At 33.5% G+C, this 27,122-nt stretch overlaps 1 protein-coding gene across 2 annotated transcripts in view; it reads left to right on the forward strand.

Moving 5' to 3' along the window:
* LOC6049292 overlaps nt 1-19,050 on the forward strand; it is a 290,210-nt gene extending 271,160 nt beyond the window's left edge. For both annotated transcript variants that reach the window (XM_038248307.1, XM_038248306.1), the window contains 5 exons: nt 73-964; nt 8,553-8,867; nt 17,265-17,536; nt 17,594-17,749; nt 18,157-19,050. In XM_038248307.1, coding sequence (XP_038104235.1) covers nt 73-964; nt 8,553-8,867; nt 17,265-17,536; nt 17,594-17,749; nt 18,157-18,372 — 1,851 coding nt within the window. In that variant the 3' untranslated portion in view covers nt 18,373-19,050. The remainder of the gene's footprint in view (nt 1-72; nt 965-8,552; nt 8,868-17,264; nt 17,537-17,593; nt 17,750-18,156) is intronic.
* Nucleotides 19,051-27,122: the final 8,072 nt, after the last annotated feature.

Raw genomic sequence — 27,122 nt, forward strand, 5'->3', positions numbered from 1 at the left:
TTTTTGAATGCAAATTTTGTTATTTTGACTAACCATCATCTTTATCTTTTACCTCTTTTTTCGTCCTTCCAGGAATTCGAAATCATCCTCACCAAGCAGCAGGGCTCGCTCGGGTTCACCCTGCGCAAGGAGGACGAATCCGTGCTCGGACACTACGTGCGTGCCCTCGTGCGCGATCCCGCCCTTAACGACGGCCGCATCCGACCCGGCGACAAAATCGTCGCCGTCAACGACATCCCCATCTCGTCGATGACCCACGAGGAGGCCGTCATCTTCCTGCGACAGTCGGCGGAGGTGGTCAAACTGCGCCTCTACCGGGACCAAGCCCAGACTCCACTTTCGGCACAAAGTCCCACCTTCGGCCGAAGGACGACCACGACAGACGGCGAGGAATCTACGCCGTGTCACGGAACGACCAAGCCCAAACCAAATCTCCGACCGGAAGCGTTAAACCTGCTCACGGACATTGCCCACCGGAAGCAATCCGCGACGACGACGACGGCGAGTAATTCCGGCGGAGGTTCCACAAGCTCCTCGGTCAAGTCCAGCAACGCGTCCCCACGCAGGTTACGACGAGGTCTGCAAGGTCAGAACTCCAAGCGCTCGTACGACAATCATGGCTTCCAAGAAACGTGCAGCAACTACTCCGACTCGGAAACGTCCACGATCGTGAGTCATCAGCAGATGGTGGGGGTGGCGATTCCAGGATCCGGCGTTTACCACAGCGCATCGTGTCGATCGAGTCGTGGGGCGGGCACGACGGTGATGAGCCAGCAACAGCAGGTTCAGCTGAGCAGTCTGGATGACCAATACTACTGTGATGAAGAGATTGAGAGCTTGTACGATGAGGAGGATGAGGAGGGAGGCGATGGGGCGCAGAAGAGAAGGCCCAACTTTCTGGATTTGGCCGGGGAGGGTGGGAGTACGCCGATGTCGTCGCGGAAGCCGAGGTTTCAGTTTTCGGGTAAGCGAATTGCATCATTCAAAAAACTTTCTGAATATTATAATGTATTTATGAATTATTTAGTTCAAAGAGGAGCACTTAGGTCATCTTACTGGATTGCAATAATATTAGCTTATATCTGTAAAATTAACATCTAATACCGACGATTCAATTAGCTAGATCCATTGTGGCTATTTCAGTTGTAAAAAAGGAAAATGCAGGAACAAAATGACAAAAATTTATCGTGACAGACCGGATTAAATTCGAGCATAGGCGATCAAACAAATCGAGAAAATCGAAATCTAAAACGTCAAAAAGGTCCTATCAGCATCCTCATATCCTCTTGCCCCACTTTCCACTACTTAAATAATCGAATAAATCAACAAAGCAATAAAAGTTACAAAAAAATATTTCAATGAAAATTACATTATTTTTTTCCACAAAAAAACGTATTTATTCCTGTACATTACAACTGCGACACTCCTGCGACATTTGATTTTATTAATTGTTAAAATAGATTTTAGGCTAAAATCAGAATTAAAACTTACTGAAACCCCTTTTTTTGAACAAAATTCTTGTGTTTTTAGGAAAACATAATTTTTTAAATCATATTGATTAAGAAAAATAATCAAAATCATCAAATTATTTGTGTTTGTTATATGGGTATTCAATGAGTTTCTCATAGATATTGATGGTTAAAGCTTTTTTAAAACTACCTAATTTTTTTTTACAAAACTTTGTATTTTTGCAAAAAAAAAACTAAAATTTTAATGTTTTTGCAACATGAAAATTTTATGTTATGGCAATATGGGTATCAAAAGCACACAAATTTATCATACATTTCGAATGCAATAGAAGATTTTAGCAAAAATACATAGTATTTCCAGAAATTAAAAATTTAAAACAAACTACGGAATTTGAAGTATTTGCAACATGGGCATTAAAAATAAATGAATATTTCACATACAGTTCAAAAGTAATATGTGAATAACATTTTTTTTTTTAGATTATGGGAAATTCAAAACTATTTATGTTTTGAAAATTACTCAGATTTCAGGTCAATGCAAAACATTTTTCAATGATTGGAAAATTTACAATCATTTAATACCCATACATATTTTTTCGGAAAATTCGAATATTTAAAAAATGCTGTTAATATCGATTTGTAATCTGTTCAAATTGCAAAAATATTGAATTTGAGCTTTTTTTCGACAAATATGTAGATTTGTGAATATAAAACGGAACGGAATCGACGTAACACCTTATAATGTGGCCCTCTTAAACCTTGCGGTTTCGTCAACGGATCCACAGGCGTGTATCGTTCTTTTTGCGACAAGACTCCGCCTCCCGGGTCTCCTAAGTGTGAAGGTATGGGCACGGGGAGAGGGCACCGAATACCTATATTTACACTTAGAATTTTTTGCGTCCGCCCCGGGATTCGAACCGGCGACCTTTGGATTGTGAGTCCAGTGCGCGGTCCGATTGATCCACACAGGCTGACAATAATGGCTGTGAATATAATAATTATAATACTATTTGCAAAAAAAAAACAATTGAGTTAATGTTAAATTTAAATAATGTGTATCGAAATTACAAAAAAAAACATCACATAAGTACTTTTTTCGAAAAGGCGTAGTTTTGAGATTTTGTTTAACAATTTCAAAAATTACTATTGCTATCGAAAGCTATGCGATAGTTGTGATCGTTTGGTTCCCAATTTGCAAAAACTGCATTTTTTTCAATAATACGTAGATCATTAAAAATGTTGAGTATTTCAAAAGATTAATTAAAATCTATGAAGAAATTCACATCACTGAATACCAGTATTAAAAAAAATACATGAAATTTCAAGATTTTTTATTCGAAAATGCGTAGTTTTGTGAAACTTACGAGTAATTTCCAAAAATACAATTGATATCGATTGCTATGAGTTGGGTTAGTGAATTTTCATGATTTAGCGAACAGCGTGAAACTCGTGAAATTTGAAGATTTCCGTGAAATTCCGTGAAATTTATCAATTTTCTTAAATCAATTCAGTGAAATAATAACATAATGAAGATTTTATTCACTTTTTGCGTCACGTTCAAATTTAGTGAAGATTTCTTTTAGTTTATTGAAAAAAATGCAATGAAGCATAAAAAGTAGTTTCTATAATTATAAACGAAGATTTTCTGAGTTATTTAAGCAGTTTCACGATCCGCGAAATTTGTTGTTTTGAAATGATGGTCCCCGTGAAATTTGCCATTTTTTCGCGTGAAAAATCACTAAGCCTAGCTATGAGATAATTGTGATCAATTGATAAAATTTGAGTATATTTTCCGAAAACAAGTAGTTTTGCTTTTGAAATCTTTGGAAAACGTCCGATCTTTTGATATTCATATGGCAAAAACTGAAAATTGTAGTATTTTTTTTATCAAAAATACGTAGCCTTGTGAAAAAGTTGAGTATTTAACAAAAATTATTGAAATCTTGAAATTTTTTTCCATCATTTTATGCAAGCACTACAAAACAAATTTCTTTTAAAAAATCTGATCATTTTCTACCCACATTGTAAAAAGTTAGAATTCTGTTTTTCATTTGAAAATACGTTTATTTATAAAATGTTTAATGTTAAAAAATGTTGTTGAAATCAATAATTTGACACTAATAATGTTAAGACATATTTTTTTTTATTTTTTATTTTTCAAAATATGTAGTTCTGTGATAATTTTGAGAACTTTAAATAAAAATGTTTTAAGGGCCCACATCAGCCGGGGAAGTTGTTCTCTTCTTCTTCAAAAAATATTGCATGTGACATCACGAAGAAATGTCGTGCGACGTTTCGAGGTGGTTGGATTGTTCTGTAGAGTGATTTGGAGATGGTTGATTGAAATACCTTTCAACCATTATTGATTTAGTACACTTTTTTTGTAATAATTCGTGATTTTACAATATTTTTTTGAATATTCGGAAATAATGCAACACAAGTGCAACAAGCAATTCAGTTGCGCAGCGCAAAAATGGCAACAGCGCACCATTCTTGGCTGCTGCTGCTGCACACGGCCAGCACAAAGCGAAGACAAAGGAACGTTATAGGGTAGACTTCACATTTTAGCTCTCTATTATGAAAATACATTTTAGAAAGTTGATATTTTTCATCAACATTTTTACTAACATATTGAAAATACATGCGCAATAATGTATCGTTTGCTAATAAAATTTTGAGATGTCTCACAAAAACCAAAGCCCTTTTGCTGAGCATTTTTTCCTTCTCAAACTAAAGATAAAAAAATGAATAAAAAAAATGCTAAATATATTTACAATTGTTAGAGCACACTTCAATATAATAAAAATTATATATTCTAGTTTACTATTTTATGTCTGTGATCGATCGAGTACTTGACCCTATTCCAGCAGCAGAGGCTCGCCAGGAGTATTGTTTTGAATTTGATCGATTGTGATTGGCTGAAATTTCAAGCACGTGGTTCTCGTGTGTAAACAAACTAACATACTCTCGCGCATGGATATCTCTATACGCATCCTGTCTTAGTGGTTGAATTGTTTCTAATTTTGTTTCAATGGAATGCATGATTTTTAGGTTTTTTGGCATGCTTCGTGACTGTCCACGTGACGGGTAACGGAGTTGTTTACGTAAGAGTCTTTCATGTGATTACTCACGAGACGACTCAGCCACGTCTCTAGCTACTCACGTGACTGACTTTGGACGTTAGATGAAGTGTCGTGGAAGTTAGTAGATTGCTCTAATATTGTGTTGTAGATAATCGAAGAATTATCAAATGCTTCGAACCATCAAATCATGAAAAATGACGTTTCAGTGATATTTTTAATATTCAGTTCTGCAACCCTAAATAAGACAAATTTTAGTAATTTGAAGCGATACCTAATAAACATACATTAGCTACCATACAAAAATACAAAAATACAAAAATACAAAAATACAAAAATACAAAAATACAAAAATACAAAAATACAAAAATACAAAAATACAAAAATACAAAAATACAAAAATACAAAAATACAAAAATACATTATTATTTGTATTATTTGTATTATTTGTATTTTTTGTTTTTTTCGTATTATTTGTATTAGTTGTATTATTTGTATTATTTGTATTATTTGTATCATTTGTATTATTTGTATTATTTGTAATATTTGTATTATTTGTATTTTTTGTATTATTTGTACTATTTGTATTATTTGTATTTTTTGTATTATTTGTATTATTTGTATTATTTGTATTATTTGTATTATTTGTATTATTTGTATTATTTGTATTATTTGTATTATTTGTATTATTTGTATTATTTGTATTATTTGTATTATTTGTATTTTTTGTATTATTTGTATTATTTGTATTATTTGTATTATTTGTATTATTTGTATTATTTGTATTATTTGTATTATTTGTATTATTTGTATTTTTTGTATTATTTGTATTATTTGTATTATTTGTATTATTTGTATTATTTGTATTATTTGTATTATTTGTATTATTAATTTTGTTATTTTGTAATTTTGTAATTTTGTTATTTCGTAATTTTGTAATTTTGTAATTTTGTAATTTTGTAATTTTGTAATTTTGTAATTTTGTAATTTTGTAATTTTGTAATTTTGTAATTTTGTAATTTTGTAATTTTGTAATTTTGTAATTTTGTAATTTTGTAATTTTGTAATTTTGTAATTTTGTAATTTTGTAATTTTGTAATTTTGTAATTTTGTAATTTTGTAATTTTGTAATTTTGTAATTTTGTAATTTTGTAATTTTGTAATTTTGTAATTTTGTAATTTTGTAATTTTGATATTTTGTAATTTTGTAATTTTGTAATTTTGTAATTTTGTAATTTTGTAATTTTGTAATTTTGTAATTTTGTTATTTTGTAATTTTGTAATTTTGTAATTTTGTAATTTTGTAATTTTGTAATTTTGTAATTTTGTAATTTTGTAATTTTGTAATTTTGTAATTTTGTAATTTTGTAATTTTGTAATTTTGTAATTTTGTAATTTTGTAATTTTGTAATTTTGTAATTTTATAATTTTGTAATTTTGTAATTTTGTAATTTTGTAATTTTGTAATTTTGTAATTTTGTAATTTTGTAATTTTGTAATTTTGTAATTTTGTAATTTTGTAATTTTGTAATTTTGTAATTTTGTAATTTTGTAATTTTGTAATTTTGTAATTTTGTAATTTTGTTATTTTGTAATTTTGTAATTTTGTAATTTTGTAATTTTGTAATTTTGTAATTTTGTAATTTTGTAATTTTGTAATTTTGTAATTTTATAATTTTGTAACTTTGTAATTTTGTAATTTTGTAATTTTGTAATTTTGTAATTTTGTAATTTTGTAATTTTGTAATTTTGTAATTTTGTAATTTTGTAATTTTGTAATTTTGTAATTTTGTAATTTTGTAATTTTGTATTTTTGTTATTTTGTAATTTTGTAATTTTGTAATTTTGTAATTTTGTAATTTTGTAATTTTGTAATTTTGTAATTTTGTAATTTTGTAATTTTGTAATTTTGTAATTCTGTAATTTTGTAATTTTGTAATTTTGTAATTTTGTAATTTTGTAATTTTGTAATTTTGTAATTTTGTAATTTTGTAATTTTGTAATTTTGCAATTTTGTAATTTTGTAATTTTGTAATTTTGTAATTTTGTTATTTTGCAAAAAATATCTAATTTGATCATTCTCTTTACCAGTCGATAACGACGTGAATGCCAAAATAAATCCAAAACCATGCCTTTGATTGCAATGATTGCAACAGAACAAAGCCTACACACACGCACACACAATCACACACCGTGGCCAGCCAGGCCGGCAAGTTAGCAGAGAAGAAATAGGTTCAATAGTCCACCAAAATTATCAAAATTTTTAATAGAATAAACACTGTTCATTTTTTAAATCACCAGTGTTATTTGAAGTTTCAAATTACATTATTATTACATAAAATTTCATTCACTTTTTATCTTCAGGTTGCATAATGAAAATGCTTAGCCGAGTACGAATTGTACGCTCCCATCTCGCTGTGGAACATCAATAAATTTTATTAGAGTGTAAAATATTATTACATAATTTACTGTTGGCATTATTTCAGTGAAAAAATATGTTGAAAGATATTTGTCGTCCAATATTTATTTTCCTAAAAGCGTACAAAAATATGAAGTCGGCCCTATTTGGCTCCTTTGTTCTCGCTGTGTGCCGCGTGCTGGCCGAGTGCTGAGCAGCAGGCTAGCATGGCGCGCTGTTGCCACTTCTGTTTTATGCAACAAAATTGCCTGTCGCGTGCTTGTTGCATGATTTGGGCTGGATAAAAATATTTTTTTTGTAGAATATTTACTATAAAAAAACGAAAACTCATATCAAAACAAATTTATATTCAATGAATAGATAATTGTCTTGAGAAGCGCGTACCAACTTCCTTTTTTGGACTGACAATGTGGTTTTTGCCCTGTTGGGGTTACACGATCAAAAAACAATATGTAGAGTGCAAAAACAGCATGCAACATTGAACTCTCGGACCCAACATTGAAACAATGGTATTGTAAAAATAGTTTTGCTTAGTTGCAAATTGTTCAGAAATTAAAACTCTAGGGGCTAAATCAAAAATCATATCGATATATTTTGTAGTTTTCGAGATATACCAGTTTTAGAAAAAAAAATTTCGAGGACGGGTTTCCGGCTGAAGTGCCTCGTTAAGTGTTAAAATATATGAGAATATTGAGTTTTTTGACAATCACAATCCAATATGTAATACGAAATTTGAGTATAGTTTTGAAAACACGTAGAATCATGAAAATGTTGAGTATTTCAAAAAAATATTTTAATGGTAAAACTATTTTAATGGTATTTCACAGATTCTTATATTGATGAATTTCACTTTTAGGATTTTCTTCGCTTTGAGATATTTTAGCATATAAAATTTCTAAAATCCTAATAAAATTTAAGTAGCTAAATTATGAATTCAACTGACATTTTTTGACATTTTTCATTTTTTTCGAGAGCACGTAGTTTTGTGAAACTTGAATATTTCTCGTCAACAGCATGATTTAAATAAAATATTATTTCTTAAAATCATAAGAATTTTACGAAAAGTTAACTGGTATTTTTTAAACAAGATTGCATACAATCTATTAAAACACCCAGGCAGCATTTTTAAAGCATAAGAAAATACAGTATTTTTGTGGAAATATTCATGTCATTTAAATCGTAACAGATAGCAGATATCGATCCCAAAACACTACAATTGTTTTTTGTTTGAGATTTTAGTTGTCACCCTAAGCAATAACAAATCCGGAGATTTGTTTGTTTGTTTTTTTTATTGAAAATGTCCAATAAATCAAATTTATTTTTTTTTCGATTTTTTTGTGTTTTGTTTACCTCTTTCTAAAGGCCGGCAAAAAAAGCAAAACATTGAAATTAAGTTTATTGGACCTTTCAAAAAAGTTCAGTGTACCTAATACCTAGAAATATTTTAGAGTTGCGCGATCAGGTTCTTGTTCAAATTGCCATTCAGTCAATAAGACTGAAGAAGGCCTCTATTTCCATTTTACACAGCTTTTATGCAATATCCCACAAATTTTAAAGCTCGTCTCCCTCTTTCGCCCCCTTCAGTGGCCAACACGAACGCGTACGAGCTGAACAACCTGGACAACGAAGCGCTGGACGCGCCCACGATGTACGCCCTCAAGGGCAGCACCGATCCGACTGTGGCCGCTTCCGGTTCCGGCAGCAGCGACCGGGACCAGTTTATGAGCCTGCCGTGCGAAACGTTCCTGGTGGCGTGCAAAACCGAACAGGACCTGAACGCGGACTCGACCGACGCGATCTACGTGAAGCACTTTGCGCACAAATCGCCACTCTACTCGTCGGTAAATGTTCCGTTGAAGAAGAACGTGAGCGAGGTGGTGGACGCGGTGGAGAAGGGAGGTGAGTGGAAGGCTTTGAAGGTGACAGTTTGGTTTGACTTGTTGAGTTGTAGACTTGGAGATTTGAGGACTTGAAGACTTGAAGACTTGTAGACTTTTAGACTTGTAGACTTTTAGATTTGAAGACTTGTAGACTTGTAAATTTGTAGACTGTAGACTTCAAGACTTGAAGACTTGTAGACTTGTGGACTTGTAGACTTGTAGATTTGAAGACTTGTAGACTTGAGGGTTTGTAGACTTTTAGACTTGTAAATTTGTAGACTTGAAGACTTAAAGACTTAAAAACTTGAAGACTTGTAGACTTGTAGACTTGTAGACTTGTAGACTTGTAGACTTGTAGACTTGTAGACTTGTAGACTTGTAAACTTGTAGACTTGTAGACTTGTAGACTTGTAGACTTGTAGACTTGTAGACTTGTAGACTTGTAGACTTGTAGACTTGTAGACTTGTAGACTTGTAGACTTGTAGACTTGTAGACTTGAAGACTTGTAGACTTGAAGACTTGTAGTTTTGTAGGCTTTTGGAATTGAAGACTTGAAAACTTGTAGACTGGAAGATTTGTAGACTTGTAGACTTGACGACATGTAGACTTGTAAATTTGTAGACATGAAGACTTGTAGACTTGAAGACTTGCAGACTTTTAGACTTGTAGTCTTGTAGACTTGTAAATTTGTAGACTGTAGACTTAAAGACTTGAAGACTTGTACAATTGTAGACTTGTAGACTTGTAGATTTGAAGACTTGTAGACTTGAGGGTTTGTAAATTTTTAGACTTGAAGACTTGAAGACTTGTAGACTTGTAGACTTAAAGACTTAAAGACTTGAAGACTTGTAGACATGTAGACTTGTAGACTTGTAGACTTGTAGACTTGTAGACTTGTAGACTTGTAGATTTGTAGACTTGAAGACTTATAGACTTGAAGACTTGTAGACTTGTAGACTTGAAGACTTGTAGACTTTTGGACTTGCAGACTTGTAGACTTGTAAATTTGTTGACTTGAAGACTTGTAGACTTGTAAATTTGTTGACTTGAAAACTTGTAGACTTGTAGACTTGTAGACTTGAAGACTTGTAAACTTAAAGACTTGTAGACTTTTAGACTTGTAGTCTTTTGGACTTGCAGACTTGTAGACTAGAAGATTTGTAGACTGGAAGATTTGTAGACTTGTAGACTTGAATACTTGAAGACTTGTAGACTTTTAGACTAGAAGACTTGAAGATTTGAAGACTTTTAGACTTGTAGTCTTTTGGACTTGCAGACTTTTAGACTTGTAGACTAGAAGACTTGTAGTTTTGTAGACTTTTGGATTGAAAACTTTAAGACTTGTAGACTGGAAGACTTGTAGATTTGAAGGCTTGTAGACTTGAAGACTTGAAGACTAGTAAACTTTTAGGCTTGTAGACTTAAAGACTCGTAGACTTGAAGACTTGTAGACTTTTAGAATTGTAGACTTGTAGACTTCAAGATTTGAATATTTGAAGAATCTACTCTACTCTACTCTCTTTAACTCAAGATGGACAAACTGGCAACACTGATTGGCAGTAATTAGTTAATATTTACCCCTACCTTTATCACAACCTCAAAAACCAACTCTCTCGGAAGTGCTCAATTTTTGTCTTGTCTCTTTCATCACATCTCAAATTGAAGCACCACAAAATTGTGTGCGATCATGTAATTATCGTCCGATTCAATCGGTCTCCTCAACAAGGAAGGAGGAAAAACAAGGAAAGCTCAGCAAAAGAAGAAGGCCAACTTTTCGGCCAAAGTTTCCCATCGAACTGAGAGGAGAAGACGCCCAACCCGGAAATTGGCGAATATTCTGCTTGGCTGGCCTCTATCTCAATTTCACTTTGTTGTAGCTGGGACCATTTCCCAGGGAACTATACATGCTAAGGTTGAACAATTTGAGGATGGAACAAGAGCGGTTGGAGGGAATCACCCGGAAGTGTGAAAACTTTGCACAATTTCTCGCAAGATAAGAGTCGACATCATTTAAATAAATTTACAATTCCCACGGTAGCAGTTTTCTTGTCGGATTTTAAGGAGGAAGGAAAATTCAAGGTGGTGGGGGCCAGATCAGAATAAAACTTTTTATCGTGTCTTTTGAGGGGAGAGCGACTCGGATAGTTTCGCCACACAAAAAAATGGAGAGAAGAAGGATGAATCGATTCTTTGGGGAAAAGTTTCACTCTTTTCTGAGAATGCACACAAAAAAAAAGAATTCCCAAAACTTTTTGATTCAAAGTCTGACTGAATCTGGAAACACTGGCAAATGATTCAAAGAAAGTGGAACTTACAGCGCCAGGAGGAGCAACCCATTGCCGGTGACCGGAAACCATGAAATACTTTTTAACGAGTTTATTTGAAAAGGTTGATTCGACCGAACCGAACTGAAACTGTGTGCCTGTGGGCGAAGAAGAAGAAAAATTGAAAACTTTTGGGGACTGGGAAATTGCTGGGCTCCATCGGCCATGAAGCTTGCCGGCTCCTCCCATGGGTAAAATGGGAGAAACACAATCGAGAGTCTGGCATTGACACTGATTGCTTTAATTGGTTCGGCAAAGAATGGATTGGTTTATCCGTTTGGCAACCGATTTGGGGAAGCAAACTTGAACTTTGGGGAGAGATTTGCTTTTTATTTGTTTCATTTTTGCAGGACTTAATTCTATTTGAAAAAAAAAATTGTGAACATGTTTAACTCTAAATTGTACACTCAAATGATAAAAGAACGAAATAGGGAGGGATGGGGGAATCTGTACCCCTAAAAAGACAAATGTGATTTCTCAGCCATTTCTGTAGAAAAATCCATATAAAAAAAGATGAATGACCTCTCTAGGTTAAAGTCACGTTAATAAAATTAAAAACAACATCCATAAAAAATTTGCAGCAAAGCTAAAGACAAAATCAACATTTTTTATAAAAGCATTACCGGATTCAAATAAGAAAAACTATTTCCAATATTTTGGTGTACAACTTTCCAATATTTGTTTGATTTTTGTATGAGAAAACTGTAAATGAGCATTTCTCTACGAAATCGGTTTTTTTTTTCAAATTTTATTTTTTTTTTTATTCCGACTGAAACTTTTTTTGGTGCCTTCGGTATGCCCAACGAAGCCATTTTGCATCATTAGTTTGTCCATATAATTTTCCAAACAAATTTTGCAGCTGTCCATACAAAAATGATGTATGAAAATTCAAAAATCTGTATCTTTTGAAGGAATTTTTTGATCGATTTGATGTCTTTTTCAAAGTTGTAGGTATGGATACGGACTACACTGAAAAAAATGATACACGGTAAAAAAATTTGGTGTTTTTTTTATTTAACTTTTTGTCGCCAAAACTTGATTTGCAAAAAAAATCTATTTTTTATATGTTTTAGTGAACATTAAATGCCAATTTTCCGAAATTTCCAGGTTGTGCAAAAAATCTTTGACCGAGTTAAAAATTGTTTAACCAATACTGATATTTTCAAAAATTTTAACCCAGGACTAAGATTTTACCTAAAATGGCCTTAACTTGAAAACGGCGCCTCTTATCAAAATTTCACTGAAGTACTTTTTGATTGCAAATTTGATTTTACATTGAAACATGAAGTTGAAAAATTTTTGCGACCAATATTTCGATTTTTTGAAAAAAAACTGTATTGATTCAAGAAATCATAACTCGGTCAAAGATTTTTTGCACAACCTGGACATTTCTGAAAAGTTTGCATTTGATGTCCTATAAAAAATATCAAAAAATGAAAAAAAAATATTTTTTTTTTTGTAAATCAAGTTTTAGTGACAAAAAGTTAAATAAAAAATCACCAATTTTTTTTACTGTGTATTTTTTTCAGTGTAGTCCGTACCCGAACAGACGGTAATAACTAAATTCATGCCATTTCAATAACAAATACTGTTAAAATAACAGAAAGTGTTATGGAATAATCATGAAAAATCCATTTTTGCATATGAGTTCAATAACAGTTTATGTTATCATAACAAAAATTGTTATTGGTCTGATATTGATTGACAGCAAAAACAACTTGAGAATAACATTTTTTGTTATGGAAGAATAACTCCAAACGTTATTGGGATGATCGGATTAGTTGTTAAAATAACAAAAAATAATAACAAAGATTTGTTCGAAAAATAACGTAAAATGTTATTAGTCTGTTATTACAATAACAATCCAATAACAAAAACATCATAACGGCGAATAACAAATCTTGTTATAAATAACATAAAATGTTATTGGCCTAGTATTTTCAGATAACAAAGAATGTTATTCCCAAGTTATTTCCGTCTGCTCGGGTATTCATACATACAACTTTGCCGAAGACACCAAATCGATCAAGAAATTCCTTCAAAAGATACAGATTTTTGAATTTTCATGCATAATTTTTGTATGGACAGCTGCCAAATTTGCATGGAAAATTATATGGACAAACTAATGATGCAAAATGGTTTTGTGAAAATGTGTGATTTTACCACTTTTTTGTTTTTTCAATCTAAATTGAGGTAAAATTTAAAAAAATATTGGAAAGTTGTATACAAAACTGTTGGAAATAATTTTTCTTATCCGAATCCGGCATAAGTTTTATAAAATTGTTGATTGTAAAGGTAAAAACACATTTTTTTCCAAAATCATAGGTTTACGCTACTTGTTCATAGGTGGCGACATGGGGCTTTTTGCTTTGCTGCATAACTTCTATATCAATCATCTAAAAAAAAGCAAAATTAAAAAAAAATGGCAATTCAGTTTAAACAATCATGCAGGGCAATATAAACCATGTGCACAACATTTGAGCCAAATGCACTGGTTTTAATCAGTTTCCACTAGTCATCACTAAATGACACTATTGTTCTAGCACAGCGGTAAATTTTTCTCTGACTACATTGATTACAATAAAATGATTTAAAAAACCATTCTAATTTTTTTATTTTTGCACTCATTTTGTAGAAATAGCCTGAAAATAATGGCCTAAACCGTAAGAATCAGCACTAACCGTATCAACAAAAGCGCAGGTGGTTATGTTACACATGACCAGTATGACAAAGAACTTTGCTATAAGCTCTTGAAATGTTTTTTTTTTCTTTTTAAGGCAATGAAAATTTGATTCCAAGTTTTTACCGAAAATTCTCCCAGAATCAAGGAGCAACTTGTAAACTATATTAAAAACTTAGGCTAATACGGAGCTAGGAAGGAACGCAAAACGTCATGTAAAAAAATCAAGATCTAGAAACGGTCAAGAAAAGGATTATAAAAAATATGTTTATTGAGTGGTACGCAGCTGAAAGGCACAGAAACGGAATGCGAAGTACGACGTTTTTCCACGCGGTGCCCGTTTGCGGTATGATTTGAGGAAAAATCAAATAATTTGGATTTGATTTTTTTAATGCGTCTAAAATTAACAATAGTTTAAATAACACATAATAACATTGAAAATTCTGAATTGCCTCCAAAACTTAAAACCGCAGAACCTTGAAATGACGAATATTATAGAGTTTTTTTTTGTTCCAAATGCAATAAACATTGGGAGAATCCATAAGAACTAGAATTAAGATTTCTGGCAAAAATAAAATAAATTACTTGAATTCTTTAATTTCTAAAATTCCAAGAATTCCAAACCTAGAAACAAAATTTTAAAAGTTCTAGAATTCGGAAATTTAAAACAATCACAAATTAAGAAATGTTAAAAATTTAAAACTTTTAGAATTCAAAACTTATTAAATTAAAAAATTGTAAAGTTTTAACTCAAAAATCAAAAATAAATAAAATCTGATTTAAAAAATTTAAAACATTAAAAATTGAAAACAAAAACAAAGTTTTTAAACTCTTATATCAGTAAATTAAAACATTCGAATATGTAAAAATTAAAAAAATCAGATGATCAATTAAGTCGTTGCAATTATTTTACAAACTGTATGTAACCCTTTCCGAAAAATTCGGGGGCAAAAAAAATGTTTTCAAAAATCTTCAAAATTTAAATTGAAATAGAAGTCTAATCAACTGAAAACTATTTGAAATGCATTTTCTTGCGTTTAAAATAATATTAAGCATGTCTGGGATCGATTAAGATTTTTTTTTAATATCCGCAAAAAGTTTTTTTTCGCCGATAAAATGTCATCAGTACTTAGATATTTAAAAAAAAATTATTGCAATGCAACTGGTGCAAAATGCATTTTAAAACACTCTTTAAATTCAAATTTTTATACCACGGCTTGTAGTTCCAATTTTTATTTTTTTTTATTATTTGATAACTCTATAATTTCAATTTTTTAAAATTTTAAAATAAAAAAGACAAAAAAGGGTTAAATTAAACGCCACAGTTTAACTCCGGATAATCGAATCAATATTTTTAAGTTTTCCCTAAATTTGGGCCTCTAACCCAAAATGTGACTTTAAAAATGTCCCAAAGTTATCTGATTTTTTGTTATCTGTTTAAAATGGTGGAATAAAAAAATTAAAAATTTATGAATTTAAGAACCTAATAATTTAATAATTAAAATATTTAGGAAATAATGAATTTAATAATTTTAGAAATTATGAACAATAAAATCAAAGAATTTAAACTTTTTATTTTATAAAATTTTGAATTTTGAATATTTAACTAAACTCACTTAGCTATAAGAGCAATTCTGGAGTTTTTTTAAAGGTCCAATAAACCAAATTTTCAGTTTTTGCTTTTTAGGTGCTTTTCTAATACCCCTGACTCAAGGCGGTTTAAAAAACACCCACAAAGCAAAAACTGGAAATTTGGTATATAGGACCTTTCAAAAAAAAAACTCCACAATTCTCCCAATGAGCAATTAATAAGAATGAGTAAATTTAATCGAACTTTTTTTGTGTTTTTTCATTTGGATAAAATGTGGTGTAACTTTGTAACACCAAAAAGGACATTTTGCAATATTTTTCGTCCAAACAAGTCTCCATATAAATTTGGCCAGCTGCCCATGCACAAAAGCTTTTAAACATGTTTTAGAAGACAAAAGAGTACGTTTTTTAAGCTATAGGAAAAGTTGATCCAAATTCATTTGGCAGTGTTGCCAATGTTTAAAAAAAAACATAATTTTCGAATTTGCGAAAAAAACATTTTATGTTGCTTTTATTTAGATTTAAAATCAAAATTGCAATCAAACAGTACTCCACAGAAAATTTGAAAACCGTGCACTGATTTTAGCTTGTTTTACTTGTTTAAATAATGACCAAGCTTGACCATGGCTGAAAATATTTTTTCACAGAAATCAGAAAATGAGTATCTTTTTCTACATCACTGAAACAGTGTCGAATTTGAGCAACGATAATAATTCAGAAATTATGGCTCCGATTTTCAATGTCAAAGCAAAGTAAAGTTATTTAGAATTTTTAAATCCAAGATGGCGGTTAAAATGGTGGCGATGAAATACAGGAAAAAATCTTTTTTTTAAATTTTTAAATTAATCTACTGTTGAAATTTGACTAAAATTGGATTGCAGAATTAGAATTTGGTGTTAAAAGTAAAAAAAACGCATTTTTCGTAACTTTTTTCAGAAATGCTCATTTAATTTAGGGTAGCCTATTTTTCCCAGAAAATCCAATACATACAGCTTGTAGGAAATTTCAGGCGATTTAAATTGCAGCGAATTAAACACGCAAAAATCATTCCAAATCGGCGCAGCTGCAAAACATCACTGTTTTATATGAAAATAGATTCCAGAATCGGATTCATCGGCCAAAATTACTGAAAAAAAATGAATACCCTAACCTTGAAGACATATGCGTGCAACGTCGTGTAATTAGTAGGCCTTGCTTCTGAATTCTAAGAAATTTTGAAAATTGGCACCTTTCTTCACTAAAACTCAAATTTCTCGGAAGTGGAGGGTCTAAATTGCATTTTCTCAGAGGGAAAATGTACGCCGTGAAATTTCCAACAAACTGCATGTATTGGTTTTACTGGGGAAAATAGGCTACCCTAAATTAAATGAGCATTTCTGAAAGAAGTTTCAAACAATGCAATTTTTTCGACATAAATCCGCCTGGGAGAGAACAAAAATATATTTAAAAAATATAAAAATAATAAAATTCAAGAGAACTCCCCGTATGATCGAATCGAATGTTTTCAATTTTCAACCACATAAAATGTTAAAGCATTTAAAAACAAAATTTTGAAGGGTCGCAAAATTTCACAATTATAAAAAAATAACATTGCAAATTCGACGCATAGTTGCTAAGTAATGGTTATCATAGTTTAAGAAAAACGCAATTTCTCTTATCAAAAAAAACTACCCTTATTTGAAGGTTTTTTTGTGCCAGTCCCAAGCAATACTAGGACTAGGATAAATGTACGACTAGTGCTGAAAAATTCTTCTTTTTGCAACTTGTTGCACAAACTACTATTTTAATATTTTTTTTCTCTCTCTTTCCTTCCTCCCCCAGGCAAAAAGAGCCTCATGAAGTGGAAGGGCGCCACCCTGACGTCCGACGAGGACGACGAAAGCACGGCCAGCCCCGCCCAGCACCAATCCATGGACGGGTCGTCCCCCTCGCTAACGGGGTCGTCCTTCCCCACCAGCTCGACGCCGGACGCCGAATCGAGCCTGGCGGCAACGTTCGGAACGACCACCGGCAGCACCACCACGCCGACCACCGAGCGGGAACTGGACACGGCCAACGACGACGGCGGCGGCCTGGACGGTGACGGGAATAAGGTTGGAATCACTTATAAATTCTTTGAAAAAAAATGTGAACAATTTTGTGTTTGGCAGATTTTCACCGTCGAGCTGAACAAGGGATGGAACAGCCGGCTCGGGTTCAGCCTGAAGCAGGATCCGGACAGCAGGCGGCCGGCGATCAGTGCGATCTACAGCGAGAGTGTCGCCGCCAAAGACGGACGGCTGCGGGTCGGCGATCAGCTGCTGACGGTGAGTTTTGACATTTATGTAGCATGCCATGACAAAATAGACGTATCCAGTTTGAAATGGCCGCTAGGTGGCCAATGGTGTTAGAAATGACAGCTTCCATGTATTTGAATATGGGAGCTCAGGAAAACTAAATTTTCAAGCAATAAAATGATTATTTATGATAAAAGTATTGATTGATTAGGTGCACAAAATGTGTCTAGAATATTATTAAAATAAAAAGTTAAGTGTTTTATTTTAGAAGAAAATTAACAAAAAGTATGAAAATCGAGACATTTAGTATGGGAGCTGTCAAATCTCTCACCATCAAAAAGCAGCGTTGAGCTTTCGCTGGATTTGTCTATATCTCTACCCCTGTATCCATGACAACAACATGACACCAAATAACAATGAAAAATGCACCTCGGCAGGTCAACGACGAATCGGTGGAATCGATGTCCACCGGCCAGGTGATCGACCTGCTCCGCATCATCCGGGGCTCAATCTGTCTGCGGTTGGTTCGCATCGCCGTCCATCCGACCATCGACGCGGACATCATCCTCGAGGAGCAGCAGCCCAACCATTCCGAACAGCCAGAGTGTGGCGAAAACGCCGACCAAATCGAAGGGGAAACGGTCCAACAGTAAGAAGAAGACTTTTGTAGAATTCCAGGTTGAACGCTCTCGTGAAAAAATAAGGTAAGCGAAAATTTGTCCCGAATTGTAGTGAAATCGTTTGGTTAACAAAACTGTGAGCAAGTCGAAATTAGTCAAAATAATATATTGAAAATAAAATATCTTTGAAAGTTTAAATCGAGCACTGTCGAAGGCGACTTCTTCCCTAAAACAATTAAATGTAAAAAAAAATATCGAGAGCGACTAACAAAACAGGAGTACTTATACGAAAAGATAATTCATAATTCCACGACATTTAACGTAATGATCGAAATGCATTTGTTGTTTGATTAAGAAAGTAAACCTAGCTAAATGAATAAATTGAAGAGAAAAGCAAGAAATAAAAGTAGTATAGCGAAATTCGAAGTGATTTTAATCGAGTAAATAAATACCAAAAACAAAAATTATGTTTATAAAACAAAAAAGCGAGCAAAGCGAAAACGAAAAGTTGTAAAATGAGTAAACCCAAACAAGAACCGATGAAATTTTATCACACGAAAAGTTAGCACGTTTCAATTGTAAGAAGAAAAAAATATTACCAAAACAATTAGCGAATATGGAAGGATTAAATCTGTCTGCCAGCCAGCGAAGAGTCTAATAAACAAATTAAACATTTATGAATAAAAAAAAGTCAAGTATTTATAGAAAAAAGTGTAAAAAAGCGAGTTTTCATGAGATTTGCCGAATATCACAGCTGATTTGACTATCAAGGATCATAATCAAATCTTGACCCGTCTACAGCCGAACGTTTGTGGTAAGTACAAAGTTGAGGTGGTTTCTATAACGTTTCTCAATCTGTTGCCAGTTGCTGCACAATTGGTTCCTTTCCTGAATTGAATTTTTCATCAATGTGCTTTTTTTTAGCAACTCTCCACGAAATCGGCGGATTTCGACCATTTTTTTTTTTTGTATTTTTTGATTTGGCTAAAACTTTGTGGGGGCCTTCCCGATGACCAAGAAGCTATTTTGAGTCATTGGTTCGCCCATACAAATCTCTTTATGATTTTGGCGGTGGTCCATACAAAAATGGTACGTAAACATTCAAACATTTGTAACTTTTGAGTGAATTTTCTGATCAATTTGGTGTCTTCTGCAAAGTTGTAGGAAATGTTTAGGAGTGTCCAGAAAAAATAGGCACACGAAAAAAAATTGCCAACTTTTTATTATTATTTTTCCACATAATTCCCAAAATAAATATTTTTGGATTTTCGAGATTTTTCGATATGTTTTAGGTGACAAAATCCGCATCTTTTGAGCCATAAAGAATCGTGGTCAAAAAATGTGCCGCCGAGTTATAAATTTTTGAAAAATAGTAATTTTTGAAAAAAAATTAAATTTTATGCAAAAACAAATTTTGACCTAATTTTCTATGTAATATTGAATTTGCAATCGAAAAGAATTTTATAGATTATACATTCAATATTATGCCCTTTTCAAATGTAAGCTTGCTTAAAAAAAATCTAAATAATGTTTTCGAAAAAACTCGCATCGTTTTGCACCCTTCGACAAAGTTGTTGGAAATTAAATTTGCTGCAAAATTCTCACACTTGGACAATTTTGGGCGAGACCCGCACCACCTGGCAGAAAAATATCGAAACGATGTTTTTCTGCATACATTTTTGCGATTTTCCCCATATAAACTTTATCGATAAAAAGCGACCCCTTAACATTTGCACAGATATTCATTTTTGCCTAGGGAATCGAATCAGAGGGTGTCCCTGATGTCGATTTTTTTTATTGTCACCCTAATGGACAGCTGCCAAAATTGTATGGAGATTTGTATGGGCGAACCAATGACACAAAATAGCTTCTTTCAGAGGCTCCAACAAAGTTTGAGCGAAATAAAAAGAATACAAAAAATAAAAATTGTCGATTTCGGCCGATTTCGTATAGAATTGCTCAATTGATTGTTTCTAATTTCACGGATTACTAGGATTGTACGAAATCGAGAGAACTCACTACCCCTAGTCTTTTGAATGGTAGGGTACGTTATCCATTAGTGGACCCCTTTCCTATAGTGGACCTTCTGAAGGGTTTTTGATGAAAAAATCAATAAAATCACAATTTCAAGCATGTTGTTGTCTACAAACCTTTTATTTAGCATGTTTAGCATCATTTAAGTCAATGTTGGCTAATTTTGAATTGTCCTTTTCACCAAATTAAGTGTTTTGAGTTCGACATCTGAAATCAGCCATGGCCACTAGCATTTTCACAACAAAACTGTTTTTATATTTTATGATTGAATTAACTATACAATCATTTTTTGACTACTAATTTAACTTCAGCAATTCGAAATAATGTAAGTTTAAGGAACTTTACTAAAATAAAGCGAAGAACTGCTCATTTGCGAGCAAAAATTATGGGGTTCCAATATTGGATAATGAAAATCCAAACTTTTCCAAAGTGGACCCCTGATAATTAAACCTTCAAAATGAAAGGAAACTGTGTATTTAAGCAAAAGTTTCTCTTAAACATACAATAAATGCTTGTTATTATCAACCTAAACGCATATATTTTTTCAATTGTGGGCAGGGCTGCGGAGTCGGGTCATACTTCAAGCGACTCCGACTCCGACTCCGACTCCGGCTTTCTGAGTCTAGCCGACTCCGACTCCGACTCCGGCTCCGGCTTTCAGCTCCAACCGACTCCGACTCCGACTCCAACTCCGGCCCACCAACTCTAGCCGACTCCGACTCCGACTCTGACTCCAGCTTTCGACTCCACATATTTAATTTTTTCAAAAATTATCAAAAATCAAACCATCCACATTAACGACCCCCGGGTCTTTTGTGGTCTCTATTGCAAGTTTCTGCTCGAACCTAGGAGTCCGAAGGCTTGAATGGGGAGAGCACCAAAACATCTTTTTACTCTAAAAATTTGTAAACAATTTGCAATGATATCAAAATAGTTTTCCCAAGGATCGACACTTTCAGATTTCAGTATCTTTAACATACACAATGATTATTTAAAAAAATAGTTGCCTTTTTTATATTTTTTGTCAGTTTCAAATATGTTAAACGTGACACTATGATTTTTTTTTTGTACTTAGTTATAAACAAAATGCGCATGTTGAGGTCCAAGTAGTAGATTGTTATAATCGTTGATTATTTGATGGAAGAGTTATACTCTCAGTGAGTTTTTTTTTCAGATTTTCAAAAACAGACATTCATTTCATTTCTAAAACCTAGACATTCACTATAAGCATAAGCATAAGCATAAGCATAGGTGCCCACCCGCAGTTGCTACTCCGTTATTGACCAGGACCCCCAGAAGTTACATCCACGAGCCGTGGAAGATAAGTGGGAGCTATCTTTCCTCGCTTCGCAACTTCTCAAAGGCCCCTATCATGCTGATCAATACCGGCGCCGGCCACGACCAGTGGTAGGGTCACGGGGAAGTGGATGGGAATGTTAGTCCGATACTTGAGTGATAGAGACCGCCCAATCGACTGCTTCTCCGACAAAGTATCACATGAGTTTTGAGGGGGTTAGTAGATGGGTTTGAGGTCAGGATTCACGAGTGGCAGTGATGTGACCATGAGCATTTTGTTTATCGGTTGAAATTTTAAATCTTAGGCAGCCGGCTGCGGAAAGATAAATAATTGATTATTTAAAAAGTTTGTTTTAATCAAACGCGTGCCAACCGAGCGGCTGGACTTATCAGTATATTTTTACTGTTGGTACAATTAAGATAACGCGAGCAAATGTCAAAAATAGTAGATGAGTTAGTACTAAAGCTGCCAGTTGGAATAAATTATTACGATCAACGAATATAAACGAAAAGAAAACAGGACACCACGTAACCGATTGTAATGAAATTAAAACAATAACTTAAACGAACTTAACCGGCGGCGTGCCTTCCTATCAACGATGATAAAAGAAGGACTTATAAATTTTAAATATAAAAAGACTCCAAAAAAATACGTTGCATAGTAACCGCGAAGTCCCGCTACTCACAATCGAATCCGAAAGATAGCTATCTAGAATTTTAAATATAGTATTAATTCGACCGCGATCCTCCAGAAATTCTTCGTCGGCGTGCCTTCCGATCAACGGTGATGTAAGAAGGGCTTTATTCATTAAAATGATTTTATATCATAAGCCTTAAAACATATTCGTCGGCTTGCCTTCCGATCATCGATGATATAGAAAGGACTTAATCCAGCAATACGACTTGCTTGTCTCGAAAAAAAAAGAATCCGGATCGTTTCTATCGAAAACTATGTAAAGAGAACAAAAATAAACTCATTGGCCAACGAACGCGCGAACTAAAAATAAAGAAAAAAGAAGAAGAAGAAGACCAATCACCCCATGCACACAAACAGCGACATAAAAGAGATGAAAACAACACGAATCAGAAGAAATCCAATCACCCCATGTACACAAATAGCGACACAAAAGAGATGGAAAATAACACGAAAAAACAGGACTGCGCGTCCACACAGGCACCGCACTACTCTAAAACCTAGACATTCACTATCGGGGTAAAGTACTTTTTTCAGAATGAACTGGATTAAATTTGGTGAAATTTGAATTGAAAAGGTACATAAATATAGGCAAAAGGATGCAGTCAAGAATCAATTGAATATTTCTGAATTTGTAGTCAATATTGTCTATTATTTTTTTAAGTTATGATACAACATACTTGGGTTAGAGAAGACTAAAAGGTTATCATTTAGTGATCATAGTGAAATAAAACAATTAATGCATTCCAATCACAATAAAAATGCTTCAAAAACATAGTGGCATCTGATAAATCTCTTTCAAAAAATGAACAAAGTGGCAACGCAGTGCATGCGACAATTAAAAATATACAATGTTCTCCTGCATTGTAACAAATTATGAACAATAATGAAAGTAATTTTTATTGTTGAATTTAGATAACTCCGACTCCGACTCCGACTCCGGGTTATCTAAAATTGTCGGCTCCGACTCCGACTCCGACTCCTGCTCATAAAATTTAGCCGACTCCGACTCCGACTCCGACTCCTGGTCCCCAAAAAGACCCGACTCCACCGACTCCGGCTCCGACTCCGACTCCGACTCCACAACCCTGATTGTGAGTATAAAGGTAAGAACAAGATTGTCCGTCAGGCCTGAACGCAAACGCAAAAATTTGCGCCTGTCATCATACACAGAAAAAAAATATTTCTGTAAATTTACATTATTCATCATGTACCAAAAGGTATCATGATAAATGATGTATATTTACATTAGGTTCATTGGAAATTTACATTAGATTCATTGGAAATTTACATTAGTTTTGAAAATTTACATTAGTTTTGGAATTTACATTAGTTTTGAAATTTACATTATTTCAAATCAACTAATTCTGATTGGCCAATGAGAAAGAGAAGCTCGACTTGGATTGCAGTAGGAAAAGGGTGTGGCCTGTGTTCTATTTTAAAATGATTGAAGGCAGTGGGCCAGCGAAGGATGAGAGCGATAGAAAGAGAACCAAATATTACTATTTTTAGTTCGGGTAGTTTTGAAGTCAACGTTTGGCAGAAATACATTGGATATATGATTTACATTGAATAGGAATTTACAGGAAGCCGAACACGGGTAGAAATTCATCAGATTTGAGTTTCCATTCTCAACGTTTCCATTAGATTCATGATTTACATTAGATTTGGATTTACATTGGAGTAATTTCCATGACTTTTTACTCTTTACATCATATTTCAACATTACATTGAGTGAGTTTACATGAGAAACAGTAATTACGTGCTGTGTAAATTTACATATTTTTTTCTGTGTAGCCTTCCAGTCATCGACCATTGAACAAAACAACCCCTGCAGATTGTTCGACTGACAGTTGATGGAAAAATCGAACTGGCACAGCGTTCTGCGTTCACCACTGCGTCGAACGGACAATCTTGTTCTTAGCTTAATTATAGCTGTTTCATGTTAAAAGTACCAAAAATGCTAAAGCCGTAAAAAATTATAATTAATCAAAACTATAGTCAATTAAACATAACTGAAGCATCATAATTGCAGTTTGAAATTATATTTTATAATAATAAATCAAGAACAAAACATTTTTTTAAATAAACATGCGTGCAGAAAAAAAAGTTGAATTCTGGAATGTTGAAAATTTTGTAGGTTGAATATTACCTCTTTTTTTGGGTAATATTCCATAAAAAATGTGTAAAAATGTGAACCTGATGAATATTCATCAAAAACTGATGAAAATTCATCATTTTCTGGGGTAAAATTCATCATTTTTTTAGCCACAAAATCTGTCACCATTTCCTGATGAATATTACCATCATTTTTTTCTGTGTAACAAAACATATTTCTGGAGTTTTTTTTTGAAAAGGACCAATAAACCAAATTTTCAGTTTTTGCTTTTTGAGTGTTTTTCAATATCCCTGACACAAGGCGGTTCTAAAAACACCCAAAAAGCAAAAACTGGAAATTTGGTTTATTGGACCTTTTCAAAAAAAAACTCCAGATTTGTTTATGATGAAAAGTGAGCAAAAACCATCTTTTATTCATTATATCTATCATTAGACCTACACCATGCATCAAAACACCAAATATCGGTTAAGTTTGGTATAAAAATAACAGTTTGCCTATAGTGGACCCGGGTCCACAATCGGATTATGGACCCGGGTCCACTATAGGAAAAGGGGATCCATAACAGGTAAAAAAACTTTTTTTTTTCAAATGGCTATTTTTCTGCTCAAAAACAAATAATATGATGAAACAAACAGTCAAAGTGTTCAAAAGACTTCAGTGAAGAAAAAGTGCTTAAAATATATACGAATATATATACGAAATCTGCGACGATTCCTTGACGTAAATACCTGGACACACTGGCACCGTCCTCCAGACCGATCCGGGAAAAGCACCAACACAACGACGACTGCACAGAATCTGCAACGATTGTTTGACGCATGAGCGACCACAACTCCCGGACACGCGACGATTGAATCACGATCCGACAGGCTTCTGCCAACCACTTTTCAAAACGTTGTGTTTGACAGTTGTCAAAATCCCTGGGTCAAAAGATGATTGAATATTGTACCTAAATTTGATGAATATTACTCAAGTATACGAGTAGCAAAAATAATGTTGAATATTCATCAAAAATTAAGTAATATTACACATTTTTTGAGTAAAACCTGTTTGACAAAAAAAATCGTTATTCAAAAATTATAGAGGTAAAATTCATCATTCTATTTTTCTACATTCTGTTTTCAGCCTTCCATTTTTACATTATTTTTTGCCTTGTTTTTTGCTGTGTACCCTATTTTGCGGCAGTTTTGAAGAGGCGACAAAGTCTTGTTAAAAAAAAAACTATTACTTTGAATTTAGCATTCTATTGCTTAAATTTTCAAAAAATGATGACTACAAATCTAAATGCTGCTTTTTTAGTGTCAAAATAAGCTGGAGTTAAAGAACAGATTCACAGGTAACCCCGAACTTTGCATTTCTATGTTGTAGGAGAAATGATTCGAAAAAATAACTATCTTCAGTCAACAAACAGTTTCGGCATGGTCATCCCAAACAATAAGGAATGGGTACTTTGCTACTCATATGAAACACGATACAGAGCTGCCAACTTATCTTCAAGGTTAAAAAGTCTAGAGGAAATGCAATTGTAAGGATAAAACTACTGAACCGCTTTGAGGAAATAGGGGTTAGCATGAGCTGAAAATTATGACCCACGATGTAATTTGTAAGTTGTTTGCAGCCAGCACACACACACAAGTAACGATCTCATTCGTATTCATTTATTCCTATCTGTTTGTGGTTGGATAGTTTGTCTTTTCAGTTTGATAGAGGGAAAGGATGAGCTTTTTTGAACGAGGAAAAGTCCCATTTTGCACTAGAAAAAGTTGAACTTTTGTTAAATTATTAGAGGTTTTGAGTGGTTAATATTTCATGGACACCATTTTCCGTGAAATTTCCCAAAATCAAAACCCACTCGCTGAAATGTTTAAATAAAACATGCTGATGACCGCACCAATTTGAGCTCATAACTTATTAAAAATCGTTGCAACAGTTGGAAACACCCGGCATAATTTAGCTCCTCCACACAAAACTTCCATAAAATAAATCAGCAAAGCTTAACGCGCGTGGCCCTTCACTGCAGACCTCAACAGAAAAGCCAAAAATATGAACTGCCATAACTTCCTTCGCCACCACCGAAGCTTACAACCACACATCAGAATGGAAACGGAAGACCCGGCCATGTCCCGCTCGTCGTCGCCGGAAGCTCATCTAAATTCGCTTGTTGTTTACCCTCATTTACATCGTGTCGTGCCCAGCAGACAGCAACAACAACAACAACAGAGCACAACTCAAAATGCTTTAAATTTTTAACACACTTATACCAGGAGGGGAGGGGGACATTTTCGAACCCCGCCACAATCGTGTCAGCAAAAGAGTGCTCACTTCCTGCCGATGATGCCAAGAGGACGAAACTTTCGGTCCTTGGACGGTGATCATCGTGAGGGGTCCACTTTCAGGGTGCAAACTCAATTGGGTACTAAAGCCCTAGGTCAATTTTTATGTACAACGGTAAAAAACACGATTAAAAACCATTTCTGATCACTTTTTTTCATTTTAAAGCAATTTTTTTTTGACAAGACAACATTTTTTCAATGGATCAACTATGGTTCCCTTGGAACGAACTGTCAAGTAGGAGCTTTCCTGTCAAGAAGGATCGCGAGGTTAATTTTTCAATATTGATTTAAAAATCCATTTTAAACT

Source organism: Culex quinquefasciatus, chromosome 1 (genome assembly GCF_015732765.1).
Source record: "Culex quinquefasciatus strain JHB chromosome 1, VPISU_Cqui_1.0_pri_paternal, whole genome shotgun sequence".
Classification (NCBI taxonomy): Eukaryota; Metazoa; Arthropoda; class Insecta; order Diptera; family Culicidae; genus Culex; species Culex quinquefasciatus.